General features: G+C 45.1%; 1 protein-coding gene across 6 annotated transcripts in view; it reads right to left on the bottom strand.

Annotated features, from left to right (window-relative positions):
- The window catches only part of PLCH2 (phospholipase C eta 2), a 1361647-nt gene that overhangs the window by 311046 nt on the left and 1024099 nt on the right, over positions 1–26502 (bottom strand). For all 6 annotated transcript variants that reach the window (XM_063943084.1, XM_063943088.1, XM_063943089.1 and 3 more), the window contains one exon: positions 4352–4522. In XM_063943084.1, the coding sequence (XP_063799154.1) occupies positions 4352–4522 (171 nt within the window). The remainder of the gene's footprint in view (positions 1–4351; positions 4523–26502) is intronic.

Raw genomic sequence — 26502 nt, 5'->3', positions numbered from 1 at the left:
TATAATATCTTATATCATTGCTAGTACACTGTTGCATAGGTCTAGTAGTAGAATATGCTCATGAGATACACAAATGCTTTTTATTACCCTAACTTTTTGGGCCAAAATGACTTGTCAGTGTTAGTTCCAGGCTGCTTTCATAAGAGAGCAGAGCATTGGGTTACTATTCCTTTACATCTAGTGAATAAATAGGTTGCTGTCTCATGAAAACGTCTGCTTACATTTTGTGTAGGTAACAATCTGGGTTTCTCAGTCAGGGAAAGTTTCCTGTTTGTGACCTTCACAGAGAATCAGTAATGTAGACTTCAAAGCTATTGGTCTTTAATGTAGTTTTAGAATGTTACCAATTAAAGTCATTCCATAAACATTGAGGTGAATACAAACAATTTTCAGTCCTGCATAAGTCGTGTGTTTGTGTTAGGAATAAACTAATACCTTATTACAAAGTTTTTCTGAATCACATTGCAAGGTGTTTGAGAGAATGAATATTAAACTGAAATATAAACCCCACTTTACATATTAAAATTCATCAAGAATCTCAAACAACACGGACACTGCATCGGTAATGTTAGCCGGTAGTATAAAGTGTGTCCTGTTGAACCTCATCTTGTTAATAACTTTTAGCATTTTATTACTAAACAAATGCAGGTTTTGCAGCAACTCTAGTTTGTATGCAAGACCATGTTGTTCATTTGCAAGGTACCATTAATATCTATAGCTGAGCCCAATATCCTGCAATTATGTTGCCACCAATTTGATTTGTAAAAGAAAAAAATTCCAAATAGCTCCCTTCCCCAATATCATTATGCTAAGATTGACATGCTTCAAATACTTTGATTAAAGCAGCATTTCCTGTGATAATCTCTCAAATCCCAAACCCAATCATCTACAGTGTCAACTTTCTTGGTTTTCTTCCTCGTGTTTCAGCAGATTTCCCAAATGATGGATGACTGTCCAACTGGATTCTGAAAACTCTATTTCATTGCATTTTGAGTTTCACTGTTTGCACATTGTGTGTGAAATCCATCCTGTCCAACTACTTTTCTTCTATAACTTGTTAGCACTATTCTTAGTGGCTGTGGGCCTTATTCAGGTTTGTTAGCAAACCAAAAAAAGCACACTAATGGGCAAAACCATGCTGCACTGCAGGTGAGACAGAAGTAACATGTGCAGAGAGAGAGAGTTAGATTTGGGTGTGGTGTGTTCAAACTGAAATCTAAATTGCAGTGAAAAAATTAAACAGTCAGGGGTATATGCAATTGCGGTCGAATTGCCGAAAACCTGCCGTTTCATTTTTGACTTTTGGCAATTCGACTTTGATTTAAGGGGTCCCCACTCCTCCAGGGTACCCCGGCCAGGGGTGACTAGTTGGGGATTTAATGCCACGGCCGCAGGGACCTATATAAAAGTGTCCCCCGGCTGTGGCATTATCTCTCTGGCTAGTGGAGCCTGGTGCTGGTGTGAAAAATACGGGGGACCCCTACGTCTTTTGTACTCCGTATTTTTTGCACCAGGACCGGACGCAGAGCCCGGTGCTGGTTGTTAAAGTACGGGGGAACCCCTGTAATTTCCCCCCCCCCCCCGTATTTTTACAACCAGGACCGGCTCAAAGAGCCCGAGGCTGGTTATGCTTAGGAGGGGGGACCCCACGCAATTTTTTTCAGGATTTTTTGAACACTTTTGTGCCATCCATGAAGTCAAATCCAGGCCGCCCACTATTCGTCGATTGGTCCGTTTTTCGACAGCGGGACTATGGTGGCTTGAAGTACAGTATAGATTGACAGACAGATAGGATGCACAAACTATTTACTGCAGACAAAGCTGTTGGCAGGGGCAAATGGGACGTAGCTTCTCATCAGGCCCCACCCCCAATCCTCTGCCAGGGGACAATATAGTGCAGTGGTTCTCAAACTCGGTCCTCAGGACCCCACACAGTGCATGTTTTGCAGGTAACCCAGCAGGTGCACAGGTGTATTAATTACTCACTGACACATTTTAAAAGGTCCACAGGTGAAGCTAATTATTTCACTTGTGATTCTGTGAGGAGACCTGCAAAACATGCACTGTGTGGGGTCCTGAGGACCGAGTTTGAGAACCTGTGATATAGTGTGTAGCTTTACACAATCTGTGCAGTTGTAAACCAAAATTTTAGAGCTCTAAGAACAACGTGCTTAGAGCCACAGAGGAAATAATACCCTCCAATCAGGGTTCAGGACTCATACTCCTCCTCCTCTCCTATGCCAGAGTCTGGCCCCTGATTGAGGCTGAGCCAAGAGAGGCACTGTATTTGTGCAATACATACAAAATCTGCCTAGGATTGTAAAGGTTGGGTGGGGGATAGATGAGCAGCTCAGCAATATTTGCGTAGTTATAAAAATTGTTTATGTTAATGTCTATCCACCACCATTAAACAGTATTATGAAAGAACACACTAACTACATGCTTAAAATGTAAAACATTTGTTTTAAATCACTAATATTACCATGATAAAAATTCTGTACATTCCTACCTTCAACAATTATTTTTGCACAATCATCCCTATATAACCTTTATATTGTGCCCCATGTCTCATGCTTCTGGCTCAGATGCCCTCCAGTCATCATGGAAAGTTCTTGGAAGGCAAGGAGTGTTGGAACAGTGTTCTGTCACATTCAGAGTCCACTCCAGCCCCGGCAAAGTCCTCTTTTACCCCATCTATAATGCGGGCCCACCCCCACCGCTGTTACTTACCCTTACCCTTGTAATCCGCTATGATCTGTGCCATTAGTCCGTTGGGTATGAAGTCATGTTCTCGGCTGTCGGGATACTGGCGGTCAGGATACAGACGCCGGGGATCACGCTGTGCTCGCCACTGGTATCCCGACTGTCGGGATCCCAAGCGTCAGTCTCCTGACCGCCGGGATATCCTACTGAACCCGTCTATTGTGGAAGTGGGAGCTGTATGTCTCAGGATATACCATTATTATATGCATTTTTCTGATCAAAATATACAGTAGAATACAAAAAGCCCGTCTTCTGTCCAGTTTCTTGCTCAGCTCTTCATAAATTGCAAGTAGATTTGTTTTACCATTGGCATAAATTTTTTATTTCATAAACTCTTGCTGGTCATAAAAAGCTATTAAATATATTTCACACTATAGAAGTTTGACTTTAATTACCTGGTAGAGACCCTTAATAGAACCACATTGTGCTATCAATACCATATACCAGTTTGTAAAGGGTCTTCAAATGTTTCAACGAATGGGTCTAATTCATATTTGTATGCAAACCCGATGGTTAGCGTACAATATTTGGGGGTCTGTGCAGACACAAGATCTGTTCTTGCCATGTGCAGAACAGGTCTCGTGATATTGCTTGTAGTCCCCCATCAGCCACAGCATGATTGACAGACTGCAGCATGTGGGGGCAGAGCTGAAGCGGCACCTGGCGTGAAACCCCCGTTTTAAGGGCGTGATGGGTCCAAGGTCAGCGTCATTTCCATGCTGCTGTGCAATTCCTTCCAAACATAAATTAGACCCTAAGTAATCAGAGAACAGAGGGTGGAAAGCACCTGGCTCAGACCCTTTATTCACATTGACTTTAGAAACACTTAATGCAAAGTACGCTAAAATATACATCACTAAAAATGGCCTTGTCTGTGGCAACACGCGCATTTTATTGCACTATAAATTACACCAAAATGTCAATATACAAAATGTATAGGGGACAGAATATCTTAATACACAAAAATCTATTTCAAACTTTGAAAATGATGGCTGCTATTAAGTTACACATAGTTGAATAGTTTATTATAACAAGACAACCCCACAAAATGACTCTTTAATAGCTACAGTGCTTTATTTGTTTTTATTTTTAACAAACACTGAGAAAATGATTATATTTCTTCCCCCCCCCCCTATCACTATGAAGATAAAAAAGTTTCTAGTCTACCTCAACATGAAATGTCAGCTTCAATAAAAAGAGAAGTGTTGGCTGTAACGAATTACATAGTGAAGGGAAAAAGGCAATTACAACCCTTCACAAAAGTATAACAGCCTCTGTGATGGAATACATATTACTTTGCCATGTAATAGATTTCAATTTCTTATATATTTATCAAATAATATTCTCTGCTGTTCGGTAAAAAATAGATATCCAGCTTTCCGATATTGGTGACTTAATCCTGAATACTGCAATACTGAATATCCATCATTGCTCCTGTGAGGCAGAACGGATAGAAGTCATAAGAATGAAGAAAGACAATCTTAGGGTTTTTTCCCTAAACCGATTCAGCAATATCATTTATTACGTTTTTCTTTATTATATGATCTTTAGGGCAGGTAACCGTTGTTTATAAAAAGAGATAAATTACCTTTTGCTCAATTTCTAGGAATCGTTTCAAGTCATCTGAATCCAGGTGGTCCTTGTGGTTGCTGTAGGTCAGCATTAGCAGGTACAGATCCCTCCTTGTGGACATCATCTTATAAAATGCACAGAACTCATCAAAGCCAAGAGTTCCTTGGTTGTCATCAGTATCTGCTTCCTAGGGCAATGGAGACAAGGTTAAATAATATACATTACAAGATCAATAAAGCCAGATTAGCAACAGTACAATATCAAACTCATTGAGGGAGCATACAAAAAACACCAACAATGAACAAAAAGATGGGGTCAAATAGCAAATGATTCTTGAAAATAACAGTTAAAATGTATTATAACAGAACTACTGAGATGTTCTCTACATCATACTGAAAGTGCCCCTAGACAAAGAGTTGGCAGCCATGACCCATATTTTCCAAGCCATCTGTAACAAAAGACAAAAACACTTTGAAGGTAAATGAATGGTAACATTGTTGACTGGAACGTAGTCCATTGTTGCTGCATCTCAGTGATCTTTCAAACTATTATAAATAACTGTGCTGAATTGTAGTCCAAGGTGATGACGATTAAAATGACTTCAGATAAACTGATCTCAGTGGGATAATGGATTCTCCATATGCAGTCACACATAAGTGTATAGTTACAGTTTTAGCCATCAAATGGACAAAGCAAGTAAATAAAAACTTATCTGTGGCAACCATATCTAGCAACAGCCAACGGACACACGGTTTATGCCCCAAGTTATAGGGAATGAGCTCATCCTGGAATGGTGAATTAACACTAATACAGCCATTGCATGCACTCTTATTTCTGTGATTACTTGTTTGTATATTAGTTAAGCTAAAGTTAAATATCAGACATAGGGCCGGATGTAATGAAGTCCAAGCTGGCCGAACGCTGAGCTTTTTTTTTTTTTTTTAATCGTTCATCATTTATAAGGCATGGTTTTGCCTTGTACATGAGTACCACTTTAAAAATAGCATCAGAGTTCGACACGCACCCCGCACGACCCGTGAAATCGGATTTCATTACATCCAGCCCATAGGCTTAAATATATTAGCCTGAGATTTGTGGGCACCAGCCTGATTTCAGCAATATAGCTGCTAGATTTAAAGCGGCAATTCATTTTAAAGGCAAACCCAACCTGGCCCTGACACCATTGCAAATTGCAGGCTATTACAATTGGGCTATAGCAGGCCGGCGACAGGGAGGTACAAATGTATATCCCTCCCATGCCCAAGATACAGAGGTTCAGAAAGGCAAAAAACATGATTGCTGAGCGTAAATCTGGTTAATATGCATACCTCACCAGCCAGCACCGTGCAACTAGCCCCCAAAACACATTAAAGCCACCCAGGGTAACCCACATGGTGACTCTCTCCCCAGCAACCCCCATAACCTTGTGCATGTGGCACATGTGCCATAGTAGGGAATGACATCGCTGTGGCTGTGTCATTACATGCTACACTGTGCCCAGCCGGGTCTTCTGTCTTACTTCTGCCATGCCCACCGAAGATCAGGAGGCAGCAAACTGGCTGCAGTACAAGCTCAAGAAGCAACCTGCAGTAGCAATGTCTGTCTGCTCCTCTTTCCCTACCCCCAATGCAGCTGCAGCAGCACTTCAACAAGAGAACTGGATGAAATGAGCATGTGGTAAGTATATATTTACTTTATTTAATTGACATTCTATATAACATCTTTCCTGGGTTCAGAATCAGGTGGAAAGGAGGAGACCACAGAGAGAGAGAGAGAGAGAGAGAGAGAGAGAGAGAAAGAGAGAGATGGGATGGGGGGAGGGCAGACACAGTAATGTACCAGGCCTCGAGATTTCTGCTGCCGGACTGCGCTATAGACTTCAAAACAACCTAGCCCTAGTGGATAAATTATATCACACTATGGTAAACAAACAAAATTATCATTCTATGCAGGGGCCTCATTTACCAAACACAAGATGGCAGAGATGCAATGCAAAATCTTCCTTGGTGGTTCCGGATTTGGCTGTACGTACCTACCAGGAGAGGAGTTGGGCAGAGTGAAAGTATGCACACATCATTTTTCAAACGTTTTAGAGAAGGAGGCTAACCTGAGCAGAACACACACACATATTTTTATATATTATATATATATATATATATATATATATATATATATATATATATATATATAGATAAAGTAAGGTGGGCGGCACTCAATACAGGCTTCACAGCTGCAGAAAACGATACTTTATTAGGCCAACATGTTTCGGGGACCAAACCCCGTCCTCAGGGCCAGACAAGGCTCACTAAACAAACGCAGGTGAGTATGATCTGCACTAATGTTTGTCGTGTTTAGTGTGTATAAATGCATGTGTTTGTTTAGTGAGCCTTGTCTGGTCCTGAGGACGGGGTTTGGTCCCCGAAACATGTTGGCCTAATAAAGTATCGTTTTCTGCAGCTGTGAAGCCTGTATTGAGTGCCGCCCACCTTACTCTATCTGATTATTCGGGACCTTGTGTTCCTGACCGGGAGGGCACCGCAGCAGTTACATCATCTTGGAGTGGAGTGCCGGGCTGTTCCCGTTTGTGCTATATATATATATATATATATACACATACACACACGCACATATATATAATATATATATATATATATATATATATATATATATATATATCTAGCAAAGAAATGTGAAGAGGGGGCGCTTCATAGTGTAAAACCGTTTTATTCAAAAACTCTCAGACACAGACAGTACGTTTTTAGATATCAAGACTCGTACCGCAAATAAACCAGGGTGGGCTGGTTACCACATGATACACTCAATTATAACTCCCAGCACACCCCGAACCTCGTCTCGTGAATCCCTGGACTCCTGCCTTCCACGTCAAACCGCTAACAGCGGTGATCGCGGGTCGGATCACTGGACAACTTGCTTCGGGACGGAGACAGCCGGAGAGTGATGACGTCAGAACAGCTGAGGGCGCACTCAGTGAGATAAAAAATCAATTGCTTTTACTGCACACAACATATGCTCACGTACATCAAGGTTTAAAAGCACCAATAAGTGAAGGAATCACCGCTGTCTCCAAATCACAGCAAGCGGCTTGCCCCGCACAGGTCTGGCTGCAGTTCTCACATAAAACAGCGTCTCAGCTCCCGGACTTTACACTGCTCATCAGCTGGTAAAACACATCCTTAGTTAGCCACGCCCAACGCGTTTCGTCACCGTTGGATATTATTTCCCTGTTATATTTGTCTAACATTTCTCATTCTGAAAGCAAGCCAGTTGAGCCCAGATGGTTACAAGTACAATACAATGTTCTTAACAATGGATTGTGAGACATTCTATCCACATAACTAAATATAATCCACGTAGTACATATAACAAATAGAAGGAGACAACAGAAAGGCACAGTGCCGTAGTTTGAATAGTAGCGAGAGACAGAGATTCTACCATCTCAAACGTGTTTGTGTGTGCTAAGCACAATTAAGTAAGAAGAGCACTTGTTCATTTGTAGAACTGGTGTGGTGCTCAGGTCAGTAGAGAGCCTGGCTGGGCCTAAGTACTTTTTAGGGGGCGTGACCTAATCACAGTAGGCATGGCCATGCATTCTTAGAAAAAAACGACTGAAAAAAATTGTATTTTATGTAGAGATGAGCGGGTTCGGTTCCTCGGAATCCGAACCCCCCCGAACTTCAGCCTTTTTACACGGGTCCGAGGCAGGTTCGAACCTTCCCGCCTTGCTCGGCTAACCCGAGCGCGCCCGAACGTCATCATCCCGCTGTCGGATTCTCGCGAGGCTCGAATTCTATCGCGAGACTCGGATTCTATATAAGGAGCCGCGCGTCGCCGCCATTTTCACACGTGCATTGAGATTGATAGGGAGAGGACGTGGCTGGCGTCCTCTCCGTTTATAGTTACTGTTAGTAGTTAGTTGATCTGATTGCTGCTTAGCTTATTGTGGGGAGGATTGGGGAGAGCTGTTAGGAGGAGTACAGTCAGTGCAGAGTTTTGCTAGTTTTTTTTAATCCGTTTTCTGCCTGAAAAAAACGCTCCATACCATATCTGTGCTCAGCCTCAGTGTGCTGCATGATATATCTATGTATATCTGACTGTGCTGAGTGCTCACTGCTCACACAACTGAATTGTGGGGGAGACTGGGGTGCAGTTATAGCAGGAGTACAGTGCACACTTTTGCTGCCAGTGTGACTGACCAGTGACCACCAGTATATTGTCTGCCTGAAAAAGTTAAACACTCCTGTGGTGTTTTTTTTTTTATTCTATAAACGCATTCTGCTGACAGTGTCCAGCAGGTCCGTCATTCATTATATTATATAAATATTTACCTGCAGTAGTGTTATATTTTTTTTGTTCATCTCTATCATCTTTATCATCTCTATATTAGCAGACGCAGTACGGTAGTCCACGGCTGTGGCTACCTCTGTGTCGTCAGTGCTCGTCCATAATTGTATACCTACCTGTGGTGGGTTTTTTTTTCTATCTTCTTCATACTAGTAGTTTAGGAGTCTGCTGACAGTGTCCAGCAGGTCCGTCATTATATTATATATACCTGCAGTAGTGATATATATATATTTTTTATATCATTATCATCTCTATACTAGCAGACGCAGTACGGTAGTCCACGGCTGTAGCTACCTCTGTGTCGTCAGTGCTCGTCCATAATTGTATACCTACCTGTGGTGGGGTTTTTTTTTCTATCTTCTTCATACTAGTAGTTTAGGAGTCTGCAGACAGTGTCCAGCAGGTCCGTCATTATATTATATATACCTGCAGTAGTGATATATATATATTTTTTATATCATTATCATCTCTATACTAGCAGACGCAGTACGGTAGTCCACGGCTGTAGCTACCTCTGTGACGTCAGTGCTCGTCCATAATTGTATACCTACCTGTGGTGGTTTTTTTTTTTCTATCTTCTTCATACTAGTAGTTTAGGAGTCTGCTGACAGTGTCCAGCAGGTCCGTCATTATATTATATATACCTGCAGTAGTGATATATATATATTTTTTATATCATTATCATCTCTATACTAGCAGACGCAGTACGGTAGTCCACAGCTGTAGCTACCTCTGTGTCGTCAGTGCTCGTCCATAATTGTATACCTACCTGTGGTGGGTTTTTTTTTTTCTATCTTCTTCATACTAGTAGTTTAGGAGTCTGCTGAGTGTCCAGCAGGTCCGTCATTATATTATATACACCTGCAGTAGTGATATATATATATATTTTTTATATCATTATCATCTCTATACTAGCAGACGCAGTACGGTAGTCCACGGCTGTAGCTACCTCTGTGTCATCAGTGCTCGTCCATAATTGTATACCTACCTGTGGTGGGTTTTTTTTTTTCTATCTTCTTCATACTAGTAGTTTAGGAGTCTGCTGACAGTGTCCAGCAGGTTAGTCATTATATTATATATACCTGCAGTAGTGATATATATATATTTTTAATATCATTATCATCTCTATACTAGCAGACGCAGTACGGTAGTCCACGGCTGTAGCTACCTCTGTGTCATCAGTGCTCGTCCATAATTGAATACCTACCTGTGGTGGTTTTTTTTTTTTCTATCTTCTTCATACTAGTAGTTTAGGAGTCTGCTGACAGTGTCCAGCAGGTCCGTCATTATATTATATATACCTGCAGTAGTGATATATATATATTTTTAATATCATTATCATCTCTATACTAGCAGACGCAGTACGGTAGTCCACGGCTGTAGCTACCTCTGTGTCGTCAGTCACTCGTCATCCATAAGTATACTAGTATCCATCCATCTCCATTGTTTACCTGAGGTGCCTTTTAGTTGTGCCTATTAAAATATGGAGAACAAAAATGTTGAGGTTCCAAAAATAGAGAAAGATCAAGATCCACTTCCACCTCGTGCTGAAGCTGCTGCCACTAGTCATGGCCGAGACGATGAAATTCCATCAACGTCGTCTGCCAAGGCCGATGCCCAGTGTCATAGTACAGAGCATGTAAAATCCAAAACACAAAATATCAGTAAAAAAAGGACTCAAAAATCTAAAATAAAATCGTAGGAGGAGAAGCGTAAACTTGCCAATATGCCATTTACCACACGGAGTGGCAAGGAACGGCTGAGGCCCTGGCCTATGTTCATGGCTAGTGGTTCAGCTTCACATGAGGATGGAAGCACTCAGCCTCTCGCTAGAAAAATGAAAAGACTTAAGCTGGCAAAAGCACAGCAAATTACTGTGCGTTCTTCGAAATCACAAATCCACAAGGAGAGTCCAATTGTGTCGGTTGCGATGCCTGACCTTCCCAACACTGGACGTGAAGAGCATGCGCCTTCCACCATTTGCACGCCCCCTGCAAGTGCTGGAAGGAGCACCCGCAGTCCAGTTCCTGATAGTCAGATTGAAGATGTCAGTGTTGAAGTACACCAGGATGAGGAGGATATGGGTGTTGCTGGCGCTGGGGAGGAAATTGACAAGGAGGATTCTGATGGTGAGGTGGTTTGTTTAAGTCAGGCACCCGGGGAGACACCTGTTGTCCGTGGGAGGAATATGGCCATTGACATGCCTGGTGAAAATACCAAAAAAATCAGCTCTTCGGTGTGGAAGTATTTCAACAGAAATGCGGACAACATTTGTCAAGCCGTGTGTAAGGACATTAACCACCTCGGAACATCCTCCCTTATACGTCACCTGCAGCGCATTCATCATAAGTCAGTGACAAGTTCAAAAACTTTGGGCGACAGCGGAAGCAGTCCACTGACCAGTAAATCCCTTCCTCTTGTAACCAAGCTCACGCAAACCACCCCACCAACTCCCTCAGTGTCAATTTCCTCCTTCCCCAGGAATGCCAATAGTCCTGCAGGCCATGTCACTAGCAATTCTGACGAGTCCTCTCCTGCCTGGGATTCCTCCGATGCATCCTTGCGTGTAACGCCTACTGCTGCTGGCGCTGCTGTTGTTGCTGCTGGGAGTCGATGGTCATCCCAGAGGGGAAGTCGTAAGACCACTTTTACTAGTCCTTTGCGAGGAAGATGAAATATCACAGCAGTCATCCTGCTGCAAAGCGGATAACTGAGGCCTTGGCATCCTGGGCGGTGAGAAACGTGGTTCCGGTATCCATCATTACTGCAGAGCCAACTATAGACTTGTTTGAGGTACTGTGTCCCCGGTACCAAATACCATCTAGGTTCCATTTCTCTAGGCAGGCGATACCGAAAATGTACACAGACCTCAGAAAAAGACTCACCAGTGTCCTAAAAAATGCAGTTGTACCCAATGTCCACTTAACCACGGACATGTGGACAAGTGGAGCAGGGCAGACTCAGGACTATATGACTGTGACAGCCCACTGGGTAGATGTATTGACTCCCGCCGCAAGAACAGCAGCGGCGGCACCAGTAGCAGCATCTCGCAAACGCCAACTCTTTCCTAGGCAGGCTACGCTTTGTATCACCGCTTTCCAGAATACGCACACAGCTAAAAACCTCTTACGGCAACTGAGGAAGATCATCGCAGAATGGCTTACCCCAATTGGACTCTCCTGTGGATTTGTGGCATCGGACAACGCCAGCAATATTGTGTGTGCATTAAATATGGGCAAATTCCAGCACGTCCCATGTTTTGCACATACCTTGAATTTGGTGGTGCAGAATTATTTAAAAAACGAGAGGGGCGTGCAAGAGATGCTGTCGGTGGCCAGAAGAATTGTGGGACACTTTCGGCGTACAGGCACCACGTACAGAAGACTGGAGCAACACCAAAAACGCCTGAACCTGCCCTGCCATCATCTGAAGCAAGAAGTGGTAACGAGGTGGAATTCAACCCTCTATATGCTTCAGAGGTTGGAGGAGCAGCAAAAGGCCATTCAAGCCTATACAACTGACCACGATATAGGAGGTGGAATGCACCTGTCTCAAGCGCAGTGGAGAATGATTTCAACGTTGTGCAAGGTTCTGCAACCCTTTGAACTTGCCACACGTGAAGTCAGTTCAGACACTGCCAGCCTGAGTCAGGTCATTCCCCTCATCAGGCTTTTGCAGAAGAAGCTGGAGACATTGAAGGAGGAGCTAACACTGAGCGATTCCGCTAGGCATGTGGGACTTGTGGATGGAGCCCTTAATTCGCTTAACAAGGATTCACGGGTGGTCAATCTGTTGAAATCAGAGCACTACATTTTGGCCACCGTGCTCGATCCTAGATTTAAAACCTACGTTGTATCTCTCTTTCCGGCAGACACAAGTCTGCAGGGGTTCAAAGAACTGCTGGTGAGAAAATTGTCAAGTCAAGCGGTACGCGACCTGTCAACATCTCCTCCTTCACATTCTCCCGCAACTGGGGGTGCGAGGAAAAGGCTCAGAATTCCGAGCCCACCCGCTGGCGGTGATGCAGGGCAGTCTGGAGCGACTGCTGATGCTGACATCTGGTCCGGACTGAAGGACCTGACAACGATTACGGACATGTCGTCTACTGTCACTGCATATGATTCTCTCCCCATTGAAAGAATGGTGGAGGATTATATGAGTGACCGCATCCAAGTAGGCACGCCAGACAGTCCGTACGTATACTGGCAGGAAAAAGAGGCAATTTGGAGGCCCTTGCACAAACTGGCTTTATTCTACCTAAGTTGCCCTCCCACAAGTGTGTACTCCGAAAGAGTGTTTAGTGCCGCCGCTCACCTTGTCAGCAATCGGCGTACGAGGTTACATCCAGAAAATGTGGAGAAGATGATGTTCATTAAAATGAATTATAATCAATTCCTCCATGGAGACATTCACCAGCAGCAATTGCCTCCACAAAGTACACAGGGAGCTGTGATGGTGGATTCCAGTGTGGACGAATTGATAATCTGTGAGGAGGGGGATGTACACGGTGATGAATCGGAGGATGATGATGAGGTGGACATCTTGCCTCTGTAGAGCCAGTTTGTGCAAGGAGAGATTAATTGCTTCTTTTTTGGTGGGGGTCCAAACCAACCCGTCATTTCAGTCACAGTCGTGTGGCAGACCCTGTCACTGAAATGATGGGTTGGTTAAAGTGTGCATGTCCTGTTTATACAACATAAGGGTGGGTGGGAGGGCCCAAGGACAATTCCATCTTGCACCTCTTTTTTCTTTCATTTTTCTTTGCGTCATGTGCTGTTTGGGGAGTGTTTTTTGGAAGGGCCATCCTGCGTGACACTGCAGTGCCACTCCTAGATGGGCCAGGTGTTTGTGTCGGCCACTAGGGTTGCTTAGCTTACTCACACAGCTACCTCATTGCGCCTCTTTTTTTCTTTGCGTCATGTGCTGTTTGGGGAGTGTTTTTTGGAAGGGCCATCCTGCGTGACACTGCAGTGCCACTCCTAGATGGGCCAGGTGTTTGTGTCGGCCACTAGGGTCGCTGAGCTTAGTCACACAGCTACCTCATTGCGCCTCTTTTTTTCTTTGCGTCATGTGCTGTTTGGGGAGTGTTTTTTTGGAAGGGCCATCCTGCGTGACACTGCAGTGCCACTCCTAGATGGGCCAGGTGTTTGTGTCGGCCACTTGGGTCGCTGAGCTTAGTCATCCAGCGACCTCGGTGCAAATTTTAGGACTAAAAATAATATTGTGAGGTGTGAGGTGTTCAGAATAGACTGAAAATGAGTGGAAATTATGGTTATTGAGGTTAATAATACTTTGGGATCAAAATGACCCCCAAATTCTATGATTTAAGCTGTTTTTTAGGTTTTTTTTTAAAAAAAACACCCGAATCCAAAACACACCCGAATCCGACAAAAAAAATTCGGTGAGGTTTTGCCAAAACGCGTTCGAACCCAAAACACGGCCACGGAACCGAACCCAAAACCAAAACACAAAACCCGAAAAATTTCCGGTGCACATCTCTAATTTTAAGCGCCTCCCTGGCCACACTGCAGCCCAGCACACAGCAGCGTGTGTTGGGCTGAGGAGAAGAGCTGCAGCTGTACATCCTCCATCAGACATGGGCCCGAGTAATTAATACCCCATCCCTCCCCCGGCAATACTGGTGCTACTACACTAAAGGAGTATGAAGCAGCATTTTTAAACTGTTCCTCACAACTCTGACACTTGCTAAGACTGTGCTAGCTGTCAGGTTCAGGACTTGGCACCATTACTCTGACTAAATAAGTTAGAGAAATGGTGCCAACTCCCGAGCCTAAAAGCAGCACGCTCCATGAGAAACAATCGGCAATGCTGGCACTTGTGATGTGAGATAGGTTCGGACAATAAGCATACACGTATACTCAACATTTGGTGTTCACTGTAATTGGACACACTTAATTTCTCAGGTACAAAACTCTGGGTTAAATTGAGCATGGAAACATTCTGGAAGACTGCACACTGAAATACAGCCAAAACGGACTGCTGTCATTACAGTAATTGGATGCAGCGCTGAATTTTAAGGAGAAAACACAACACTTATACTTTCATTTTAATATGAAATATGGGTATATTTTTTTTTTTAAATTCAATACTTTTTTATTTGAGTTTTCAGATTTTCATGAACATTTCACACAAAAACAAACAAACATAACATTACTCGTACATACAAGTGCATAGATCAATCGCCCAGGCATAGGGCGCATGGTACATCATTTGTAAATATTAACACCCAAAACATATGTTCTTAGATGGATTATATTTTGCGAGTATCACATCCAAGCATAACATTTCCAACACAGATATCAGCGTATTAGAACAAGCACAGTAGATCTCAATAAACCTCAGTAAGGCCGGCCGCGGGGCAACTACCCCCAAAATATACCAGGACATAGTAAGGAGAAAGACGCAAGGCTGGATTTATGAATCCTTGAAGTATTTAGATTCTATCCATCTGCCCCATATTGCACCCCATTTCCTCTCCACCTTCCTTGCCAGGAACACAAATTTTTCGTGTCTGACAGTTTCGTTGACTAAGGCTATCCAGGCCTTAACCGTCGGGGCCTCACCCGCCAGCCACAACCGGGCTATACAAACTCTGGCTAAAGCACATAGGTTGACAGCGTATCGTCTGCTAGGTGGGTCTAAAGCTTCTTCGTCTACTATCAACAGGGTACATAGGGCAGATGTGCATATGGAGGAGGGGACCCCTGTATCACATATAGTACGTATAACAGCCATCCAGAATCGGGACACGACAGGGCACACCCAAAGTAGATGCCAGAAATCAGCCCCCGTGATTCCACACTTAGGGCACTGGGAGCTGTGAGACCCCCCAATGTGTGCTAACCTCACCGGGGTCATATATACTCTATGCAAGATATATAGCTGTATTTGCTGGTATCTGACAGAGGAAGTGGAAGTCCGATGGGCACCCATAGCGGTACTCCATGCATCATCTGACAACATGCCCACATCCGATTCCCACCGTCCCCGGAGAGCAGTCAGAGGATCCGCATGATGTAGCTGCAGAACACGACCATATATCTTAGAGACCAAGTGACCCGAGTCTAGCGTCTGCAACATTAATTTGACAGGGGAGTCAACAAGGATCGGAGGACCATTTGGGAATTGGGTAGCCAAAGCGTGTCTTAGCTGAAGGAATCGATAAAAGAACCCCGAGGGGACATTATGTGCCTGTTGAAGTTGTTGAAATGAGGTAAGGGTCCCGTCATTATATATATGTCTTAAGGAGTGCACTCCCCAACTACCCCACACTTCCCTGACCTGAAGTTGATTTAGTTCCGGTAACCCGTACGCATTATCCAATGGGGTATCAGGATCAATACCATGGCCTCGCATCACAGAATGCACCAATTTCCATATTAGGATGGATTGTTTAATCAGTGGCAGCGTGGACATCTTGACGCTACCACATAAGAGCAGCTGCAATGGGGAGCCCCCAGGGTATTCATGGTGCAACATCAGCGAGTGCAAAGCCAAGGCATCGAGGTCCGTAACCCACTCCCAGACATGCGCCAGCTGCGTCGCATAGTAATAAAAGCGGAAGTTGGGGAGAGCTAAACCCCCCATGTCCCGTGATCTGGTCAAAGCATCCAGTCGCAAACGTGCCCGCTTGCTAGCCCACACCAGGGAGGAAAGCAACCCATTTATTTGTTTAAAAATCTTCAGCGGGATATAAACGGGAGATTGTTGGAGAACATACAGGAGTTTGGGTTGAAAGACCATTTTTACCATATTTACCCTCCCTGTGACTGTTAAGGGTAATTTCCCCCATACCCTCACCCGACTACGGAGATACGTTATTTGTGGAGTGATATTTAGGGAGGAGAATTTTTGAGGATCATTAGACACCCAGATGCCCAAGTATTTGAATGAGTCCACCCATCGCAACGGAAGGGCCACCAGTGGGGAAGCAGGAGCCTCCCCCCGGAGTGGGATAATAAAGGATTTATCCCAATTAATCAGGAGTCCAGAGTATCGCCCGAACTCAACAATAATCTCCAAGATCCTAGGCATAGACTCAGCATAGCGGTCCACAAATAGCAAAACGTCATCGGCATACAATGCCACCCTGTCCTCGCGGGCACCCACCTTGATGCCAGTGATCCCCGCGTCCGTCCTCAAGAGGCACGCAAGGGGCTCAATGGCCATAGCAAATAGAGCAGGGGACAGTGGGCAGCCCTGTCGTGTACCCCTAGCTAAAGGAAAGGAATGAGATACGAAACCATTAACCGCCACCCTCGCCGAGGGGGAGGAATACATCAATTGAACATATTTAATGAAGTTTGGGCCTATACCGAATCTACGCATAACTTCCCACAAATAAGCCCATTCTACGGAATCGAAAGCCTTAGCGGCGTCCAAAGAAACGACTATGGAGGAGGTGGGGTCTCTACAGGGGAGTTGTAGATGAGTAAACAATCGACGTAGGTTAATAGATGTCGACTTATTGGGCATAAATCCCGTCTGGTCCGGATGTATAATGTGAGATATGACTGTATTTAATCTACCAGCTAGAACCTTAGCCAATATTTTAATATCAGTGGGTAAGAGGGATATGGGGCGATAGGACTCAACTCTCCTAATATCCTTATCTGGCTTAGGGAGGACCACAATCAGTGCTTCCGCCATAGATGGAGGGAGGGATTCCTGTGTAAAAATTTGGCCGTATAACTCTAGAAGGCGAGGGACAAAAAAATCCAGATGCTGCCCATAGACCTCTGAAGGTATGCCATCCATGCCGGATGCCTTACCTCTAGGGGAGGCCTTAATAGCAGCCATAATCTCATCAGGTGAAATAGGCGCTTCCAGCAGATCACAGGCCTCGCTGGATAGTGTGGGGAGGGAAACAGCGTCCAAATAATCAGTGAGATGCAATTGTGTGCACTCCAGTTTAGATTCATACAAACGACTATAGTAGGACGCAAATTCAGCCGCTATTTGTAAGGTTTGAGTTAGGGAGATGCCATCAGAATTTAAAATCTCAACCACTACACTATTAGGTCTATCACCCCGGGCCAGGGAGGCCAAATACGCCCCCGGTTTATCACCCGTAGCATAAAATGTGTGAGAGGAGAAAAGGAGTCTATGCTGAGTCTTCTCCATTAGATAATCCTTCCATTCTTTCTGAGCCGATAACCAGGCTAACTTAGAACTATTTAAGGAATCCTGCAGGTATTGCAGCTCTGCGGCGACGCTCCGGGCCTCCAATACCACCTCCCGCTGCTTATAAAAAGACTTCAGGTTAGCTACCTTAATCAAGCTCCCTCGCAAAAAGGCCTTAAACGTGTCCCATAGAGTAGAGATAGCAGTTCCGGAACTATTTAACTCAAAGAATTCCCGCCATGCGGCCACCAATTCAGAGCCGTCCCCCATATGGACGAGCCAGAATGGGTTAAATTTCCATACAGCCTGGCCCCTAGAGCAGTTGAAATCTAAAGTGAGGATCAAAGGGGAGTGATCTGATATTCCCCTAGTTTCATATCTAATATCGCTCACCCGGGGGACCATGTCGTTCGAGAGGAGGGCCAGGTCAATCCTGGAGAACGAAGAATGGGAGTGAGAGAAACAGGAGTATTGTCTAAGAGACGGGTGTCTCAATCTCCAAGGATCGACCAGGCCCAGCCCCGACACCACATTAGCAAAAGAGGTATTCCCAGGGCATGCAGTCGACGGGGACCTAGACAGCCTGTCCATTGCCGCGTCAAGCACATTATTAAAATCCCAGAGGCAAATAACCGATATCCTGGGGGAAGAGGCCATGAACCCGGCAGCCCTTTTAAGAACATCAGGGGAATAGGGAGGGGGCACATAAACCGCCAAAAGGAGGACTGGGACGTAAAATAATCTACATTTCAGAAACACATATCTCCCCCACGGGTCTGTCTGCACAGATTCCAGCACGAAGGGGACGGTCCGCTTAATAAGGACTGAAACTCCACGAGAGGCAGAAGTATACGTAGAATGGTACGCCCATCCCACCCATGGCCTTTTTAGCGAAAGAATCTTATTCCCTACCAAGTGTGTTTCCATAAGGCAGACCACATCAGCGGCACAAGTTTTAATCTGTCGAAGTACCAGAGACCTCTTAACTTTGTCACTAAGACCCCTCACATTCCACGATAACACTTTAATCCCAGCCATAACGCATCAAAAATAAAATAAATGTAGCACCCCGCGGCCAGCCAATTCCACCATGCTTATGTTCAGTTATCAGAAACCAATGCTCAAATAGTACAACAATGAACCATATCCACTCGCACCATACATCCCCACACACAGTAAAACCATAACCCAGAACCCTTCCCCGCCCCCCACCCTGTATACCACCCCCAACTTGCAGCATACTTGGATCCCAAAACTAAACGCAAATACCCAAATTCAAATATACAACCTTCGTTGCACCATTAAGTGGTGCAAGTATACCCTGATCGGGGCCCAAGAATATAATGACTCTTGGGAGAACAGAGATAGCCTCCAGCCACCAACCACCCCCCCTCCCCGAACAATATAGGAGGGGAAATCGTGGACATCCCCCCCTGACTCCGTGCATATCCAACACAAAACAAGCATACACCTATATTAAAGAGCTAAACATAGCGAACCGCAAGCGCAACCCCCCCCCCCCCCCCATTCCCCCAGAGGCATCAGGAGATAACATAACCTCTAGGGCCCACCCAAAGCATCGAAGTAGGCAGACGGGCAGTCCTCTGACCTGCCGAACCTGCGGGAGCGGGGTAGGGCAACTAGGATTCAGGAATATAAAGGACAATAACCCTATTCCAACACTCCCGCAGCCTATTGCCGCGCATTAATAAACATACATGTACAGCCCACATAAGTAATAACAAGATGAGAGCACGAGGAGAAAAAAAAGAGACATGACTAAAGCAAAACAGAGTAGAGTTAGCATTGAAGTTAGGCTGGAGACTCAGGGATCTGCCAGGGCACGTCTCGCCGGAAAACGTCTATCCAGCCATGCCGTGGCCTCACGAGGAGTCGTGAAAAACTTTGTTTCTCCATCAGCCACTACTCGCAACTTAGATGGGAAGAGCATGGCATACGGCAGGTCAAGTTCACGGAGCCTCCTCTTAACAGGCAGGAATTGAGCCCTATCCTTTTGTACATCCATGGCAAAGTTAGGGAACACAGATATGGGCGATCCATTCCATTTCAAAGGGCCCTTAGTGCGAGCCAGCCGTAGGACTGTGTCGCGGTCTCGGAAATGGAGGAACTTAGCAATAAAGGTGCGGGGTGGAGCCCCCGGAGGCAACGGGCGCATCGGAACTCTATGGGCCCGTTCCACGGTAAAATAAGGTGAGAATTCCTCAGTTCCAAAAGCATCACAAAGCCATTTTAGAAGAAACTCTTCAGGAGATGAACCCTCCTCTTTTTCCGGCAGGCCGACAAAACGGACGTTATTGCGCCGCAAGCGCCCCTCCATATCCGTCAGTTTTTTGCGCACCTCTGTCATTTGAGATTCCAAAGCATCAGTTCGGCGACCCAGCGGGCCGACAGAGTCTTCAACATTGGATATACGGGTCTCAGCCTCGCCCACTCGTTCTCTCACTCGTTGAAGGTCCTGATGGATAATGGAGAGATCAGACTGCACTTGTCCAATCTTGTCCGCCAGACGCGCCTCGCTGGCAGTCACCGCATCTAATACTCTCTGCAGAGTAGCATCCGGATGGTCTGAGGAAGCGGAACTATATGCAGGAGACGGTGGTGCAGAATCAGATCCAGCATTCCCGCCTCCCCGCCGCTGATTGCCAGGATTCCGGACAAACTTATCCATTGCGCCCGCCGCCGCATTACTTTGGCGGCCGCGCACCATTTTAGACAACACGGTGTCGCTCTGCCTAACCGAGCGGATATATCAAAGCAAATATAAGCAGGCAAGAGGGGGGCGCCCGCGCCAACACCCTATAGCAAGGGTAGCGGGTTCAGGGCAGGTTATAAATATGTATAGCCAAACAGCAGGGCCAGGGCTTCCGGAGGTAATGTATGTCCGCCTGAAGGAGCAGGGAGTCAGGCAGTCCCCCCCAATCACAGCCGTGTATCAAAGCTGAGCAGTCCCCCGTACTGACCTCTAGGCAGGGTGAGAGCAGGATCGGTCGGTCAGAGACGTGTAGTGGAGAGAGAGGGGGGGAAGGACACATCCAGCCTTGTAAATTTGCAGCCAGCTCAGATAAGTCCCCGTATAGTATAGTGTCTCTGAGGGTTGCAGTGGGCTAAGGGAAATTGCGGGAGCCGCACTTCCGGTCCCGCGGCGGTGGAGGATGACAGTCCGGGCGGCTGTAGCCGAAAGCTGCGTCCCCCAGCAGGCTAGTATGGCGGCAGTCGAGCCCTCCCCACCTCCCTCCTCAGAAGCGCTGGCGGCGGTAAAAGGCCGGAGGCGAACTTCCGGTCCCCCGGGCGGCACGGGTCCTCGGCGGTGCAGGGTGTCTCAAGCTCCGCTGATCCCCCTCAGGTCCTCAGCAGGCACGCCGGGCAGCAGATGGGTGTCCCTCGCCTCTCCCCCCAGAGACACGGGCAGCGATGGAGAGCGGGAGCCGGAGCCGAACTTCCGGTCTGCGGTGAGTGCGAGGCGGGAGCTCCAGCACCAAGCAGGGCCCGGGCAGACAAACAGGGCTGCAGGAGCTAGGGGAGTTCTGATATCCAGCCCGGATTCACTCCACAGGGGCAGGGGGTATTCAGACAGCGCTGTCCTCAGTTTCAGACCCAGGGAGGGAGTCCAGGATAGTAAAACAGGATATTTAGGCTGGAGAGCTGCACTGTGCAAGTGCTACTCCATGCTCGTCCAGGCCACCGAAATATGGGTATATTTTAATAAGTTATTGGAAATACACTTCTACAAACACACTTTTATACATGCTTTCACAGGATAACAATTAGTAATTGTCACACTGAGTAAATGATGTTTAAAGTTTCCTCCACAAAATACCTTCAGGATTACTATACTGCATGCTTTTTGAGGAACGTTTGGAAATGTTGGACTGTTACAAAATCCTTTAATGGTCAGGAAGTAAAAAAATTTTTATATTCCCTTAAAAGGCATTAAATTCCCATTTTTGGGGGGAATTAGGATGAGACTTAAATGTACTGTATCAATGTAAAACACAAGTGACAGACCAGCGCCAGTCATAACCAAGATGGCTAGAAGTCTGTGAAGGAGAGTCTCGCCAATGTAAACGGTGTTCAATGATAAGAACCCACAAATAAAACCTGCAGATTGTGTTGTAGCTCCATTGCTGTGTGCGGTAACTCAATTGCAAGGACCAAAATAACTGCCTTGTTCCCACAATCTTCCATTAAACTGCAGGTAAATAAATTCCATTTTTTTTTTCACATTACTGGAAGGATTAAAGTGTTACTATTAGCAATATATCATTTTTAGATAGAGTATATTTTGTACTGATGAAACAGTAATTGTGGATTTAAGAAATTTAGCCAATTTTGTAGCGGTTAAAGGTCAGATTCTCTAACTAGAATAATAATTCTCTGGTAAAATAATATGGAGGCTACATTTATCAAGAGAAGTATTCCCATGAAATAATTACCAATGAAAAATAAATGGTCCTTCTGTTTGACCTTAAACACTTATCTAGCTAATATATTTTCAAATATGTCCCCAAATTGACTATTTTTTTTCTGTGACCAAATTATGCAAATTATAGCTATTTAATCCCAATTCAGAACATAATAAAAAAAAAACCAAAAAAAACAACAACAAATAAGCAGATTGGTAATAAATTGCATGGCCCAGGTCCCTTTATAAATACTCTCTATATAGTAAATACTGCCAGAGCATGCATTATAATGTACCAGATTAATAGCAGCAATGTACCATGTTCCTGTGCAGTATAATTTAACATATATATAATGTATAATTAAAGTGCACAGTCTGTAACCTAGGCGAGGAGGCGGGCCCTTGAGCAGTGCGGCCCACCGGACTGGCCTCCTCCGATCTTACACACACAGTTTTTTAACTGTAAGAATGGAAACCATTAGCAGAGTATGGGCAATTCTGAGGATCACCCATCACTGCAGCTGAGGCAGAGGGGGGGTGATTATGGGGAAGCTGCCGCTGCAGGTAGCTCAGACTGTGTGCGATTCAGTTAGGCTCGTCGATCATAGTCTGAGTCAGTGTGGCCAGGGGAAGTGAGGGCAGCCCTGAGCAGCAGAAAGACTAAGTCTTCTTACAGCCACAGCTGGATAATTCTGGGAGGATCTCTCTTCACTGTGGCTGGGGAGTGAGTAAGGGACTGAGGGACATCGGAGGGAGCTGAGGGGCTGGCACAGTGCCTGCTGAGTACTTTGGCTGCCAGAATAGTATCTTCCAGCAATAGCCGCATCACATATGACGGTGTCAGGAAAAGTCCAGCTTGGCAGGGTCACATCTCATGCAACCACACCAGGCAAGGGGTTAAGAAATATATATTATTTGTCCATAAATACAAATATGTATTTGTACATAAATTAAATTTCCAATTTTTATGCACCACCTTAACTGTAGGTGTCTTGATTTTAATAGAAGTTACATTTTGGTAAAAGAAGAATTTTTAACTAATAAGGGGTCCATGTTGGAAGTACCAAGTAATCTAGGTTTTCCACCATGCCAATAAGGAAACACTCTAATTCTGCCTTATATACTACTTATACATCAACCACAGTCAAGCTGCTTAATATACAGTTCAAACTGCCAATTACTTTCAGAGGTTATATGGAAATGTAAAAGCACAACTAAAAATCTTATAATCATTAATTCACTGAGAGAAAGTGATTTCTGGGCTGCTTGATAAATGCCAGTCACCAAATGATTTTCACTTATTATATTTAAGGAGTAGATACAGCATGTTTGTGGGCAGGGCCGAATTAAGGATCACATGGGCCTGGAAAGTAATCAAGGCCTAATTGTGAGGTAAAGAAGCTGTGACTGGTGCTGTGTGGGTGTGACCGCTGCAATGTGGGAGTGTACACTATCTGCACCATTGTTGCCCTAAAAACACAAACGTATAATAAAACACATTCACATCTATGCTAGTTCTATTTGAAGTAAAGATTCCTCATATCCCTTCCCAAAGAATTGTGTTCTTGCAGGGCCGTAACTAGGGGGGGGGCTAAGGGGTCACGTGCCCCGGGCGCCGGAAGGAGGGGGGCGCCGAGAACTCTGCCCGGCTCCTTCGGCCATCTGCTCCTCCGCCCGCCGATACATCCTAATAATCCAGCATTGTCACGGAGGGGAGGTGGTAGCTATTGCATCCAGCAGGGCATATGTTATCATCAGCTGCCTACTCTGGACTATACCAGGTTACCTGCAATCATTCACATACTGACACGCTGACCGCGGCCCACTCACACAACAGTGCTTCGCTGCACTCACGATCGGCAGCACCAACACTTTACACTATCCGGCTACCTGCAATTGCATATTGTCACACTGACAACGGTCAGCACATTTAACAGTGCTTCACTGAACTTACAATCGGCGGCACTAACATCCACACGGGATGTTAGTGCCGCCGATTGTAAGTTCAGTGGAGCACTGTTAAATGTGCTGACCGTTGTCAGTGTGACAATATGCAATTGCAGGTAGCCGGATAGTGTAAAGTGTTGGTGCTGCCGATCGTGAGTGCAGCGAAGCACTGTTGTGTGAGTGGGCCGCGGTCAGCGTGTCAGTATGTGAATGATTGCAGGTAACCTGGTATAGTCCAGAGTAGGCAGCTGATGATAACATATGCCCTGCTGGATGCAATAGCTACCACCTCCCCTCCGTGACAATGCTGGATTTTTAGGATGTATCGGCGGGCGGAGGAGCAGATGGCCAGTAGGCAGCTGATGATAAAAGGAATATGCGCCCTGTCATTACTGGCTGCCTCCATTGAAATCCAAGAACACATCTACACAAGATGCATTTACAGCACTACAGGCTTGAAGTGCACATTAGGAGGAGAGCCACAGCTGTGATAGGTAAAGTTGGAAACTGTCTAAAGAATATATGTGAAACATTTTGATAGTGACAGCAGTGACTCCCATCTCTCCCTCACCCCTCTCTCCCTATCTCTCCCCATCTCTCCCTCATCCCTCTCTCCCTATCTCTCCCTCATCCCTCTCTCCCTATCTCTCCCTCATCCCTCTCTCTCCCCATCTCTCCCTCAACCCCCTCTCCTATCTCTCTCAGTCTCTTCTCTCCAATCTTTATCTCTCTCTCACCCCTCTCTCTCCCTCTCCTCCATCTCTCTCCCTCACACCTCTGTCTCTCTCTGCTCTCCCATCTCTTTCTCCATCTCTCCCCTGTGGGGCTGCATAATCTAATGAGGGGTACTACTGTGCCGTGTGATGAGAATAAGGTTGCACTACAGCGTGGTGTAGTTTTAATGTTTTTAAAAAAAAAAATGTTTCAATTAACGTTTAATTATTAAAACTTTACATTTTTTAAAAAATGTAAATATTTTAATTAATGGTTTTTATTTTTAATTTATATATATATATATATATATATATATAAAAATAATTTTTTTTCGGGGGGGGGGGGGGGTTCGGGGGCGCCAAATTACTGCCTTGCCCCGGGTGCCGAGAATCCTAGTTTCGGCCCTGGTTCTTGTACTTCAGTCACTGTCAGCACCTAGAATTCAGCAGCTCAGGGACATGATTATGTACAGTTTTTGCATAATGATGTTTTCTGTTGGCACAATTTTGTCACTTATCAACAGGTGTTTGGGTTTTTTTTTCCTGAAAACCACTAGACCAATTGTGCAAAGCACTACTTTATACATACACTGCATTTCATCTGTATTTTCCTATTTATTTATTTATTTATTAACAGTTTCTTATATAGCGCAGCAAATTCCGTTGCGCTTTACAATTTGAAATAACAATAACAAACTGGGTGATAACAGTCATAGAGGTAGGAAGGCCCTGCTCGCAAGCTTACAATCTATAGGGAAATATCACCTTTCCTTGTGTACATATGCCTATCTATTGCATAGAATGAGAAGACATGTGAGGATATGCGTGGACTGTACAGAGTGGATGCAATTTGATAGATAGGTTTATGAAAGTTATGTGGGCGATTCTGGAATTTGATACGCTTGCCTAAAGAGGTGAGTTTTCAGGGAACGCTTGAAGGTTTGGAGACTAGAGGAGAGTCTTATTGTGCGTGGTAGGGCATTCCACAGAGTGGGTGCAGCCCGATGAAAGTCCTGCAGTCGTGAGTGGGAGCGAGTAATGAGTGTGGATGTGAGACGCAGGTCTTGTGAAGAGCGAAGAGGTCGGGTTGGGAGATATTTTGTGATAAGCGAAGTGATGTACGTTGGTCTAGTTTGGTTAATGGCCTTGTGTGTGAGTAAAAGTATTTTATATTGAATGCGGTAGAGTACAGGTAACCAATGGAGGGACTGACAGAGTGGATCTGCAGACGATGAACGTCTAGCGAGGAAGATAAGCCTCGTCGCTGCATTCAGAATGTATTGTAGTGGTGAGAGTCCCGTTTTGGGAAGACCAGTTAGGAGACTATTGCAATAATCAATGCGGGAGATAATGAGGGCGTGGATTAGAGTTTTAGCAGTGTCTTGTGTAAAGTATGGTCGTATTTTGGATATGTTTTTTAGATGCATGTAACATGATCTTTAGACCGATTGAATGTGGGGAACAAAGGACAGATCAGAGTCAAGGATGACACCTAGGCAGCGAGCTTGTGGGGTAGGGTAGATAGTTGAGTTTTTAACAGTGATAGAGATATCAGGTTGGTACCTACTATTTGCCGGT

Source organism: Pseudophryne corroboree, chromosome 10 (genome assembly GCF_028390025.1).
Source record: "Pseudophryne corroboree isolate aPseCor3 chromosome 10, aPseCor3.hap2, whole genome shotgun sequence".
Classification (NCBI taxonomy): Eukaryota; Metazoa; Chordata; class Amphibia; order Anura; family Myobatrachidae; genus Pseudophryne; species Pseudophryne corroboree.
This window is presented reverse-complemented; position numbering and strand designations above follow the sequence as displayed.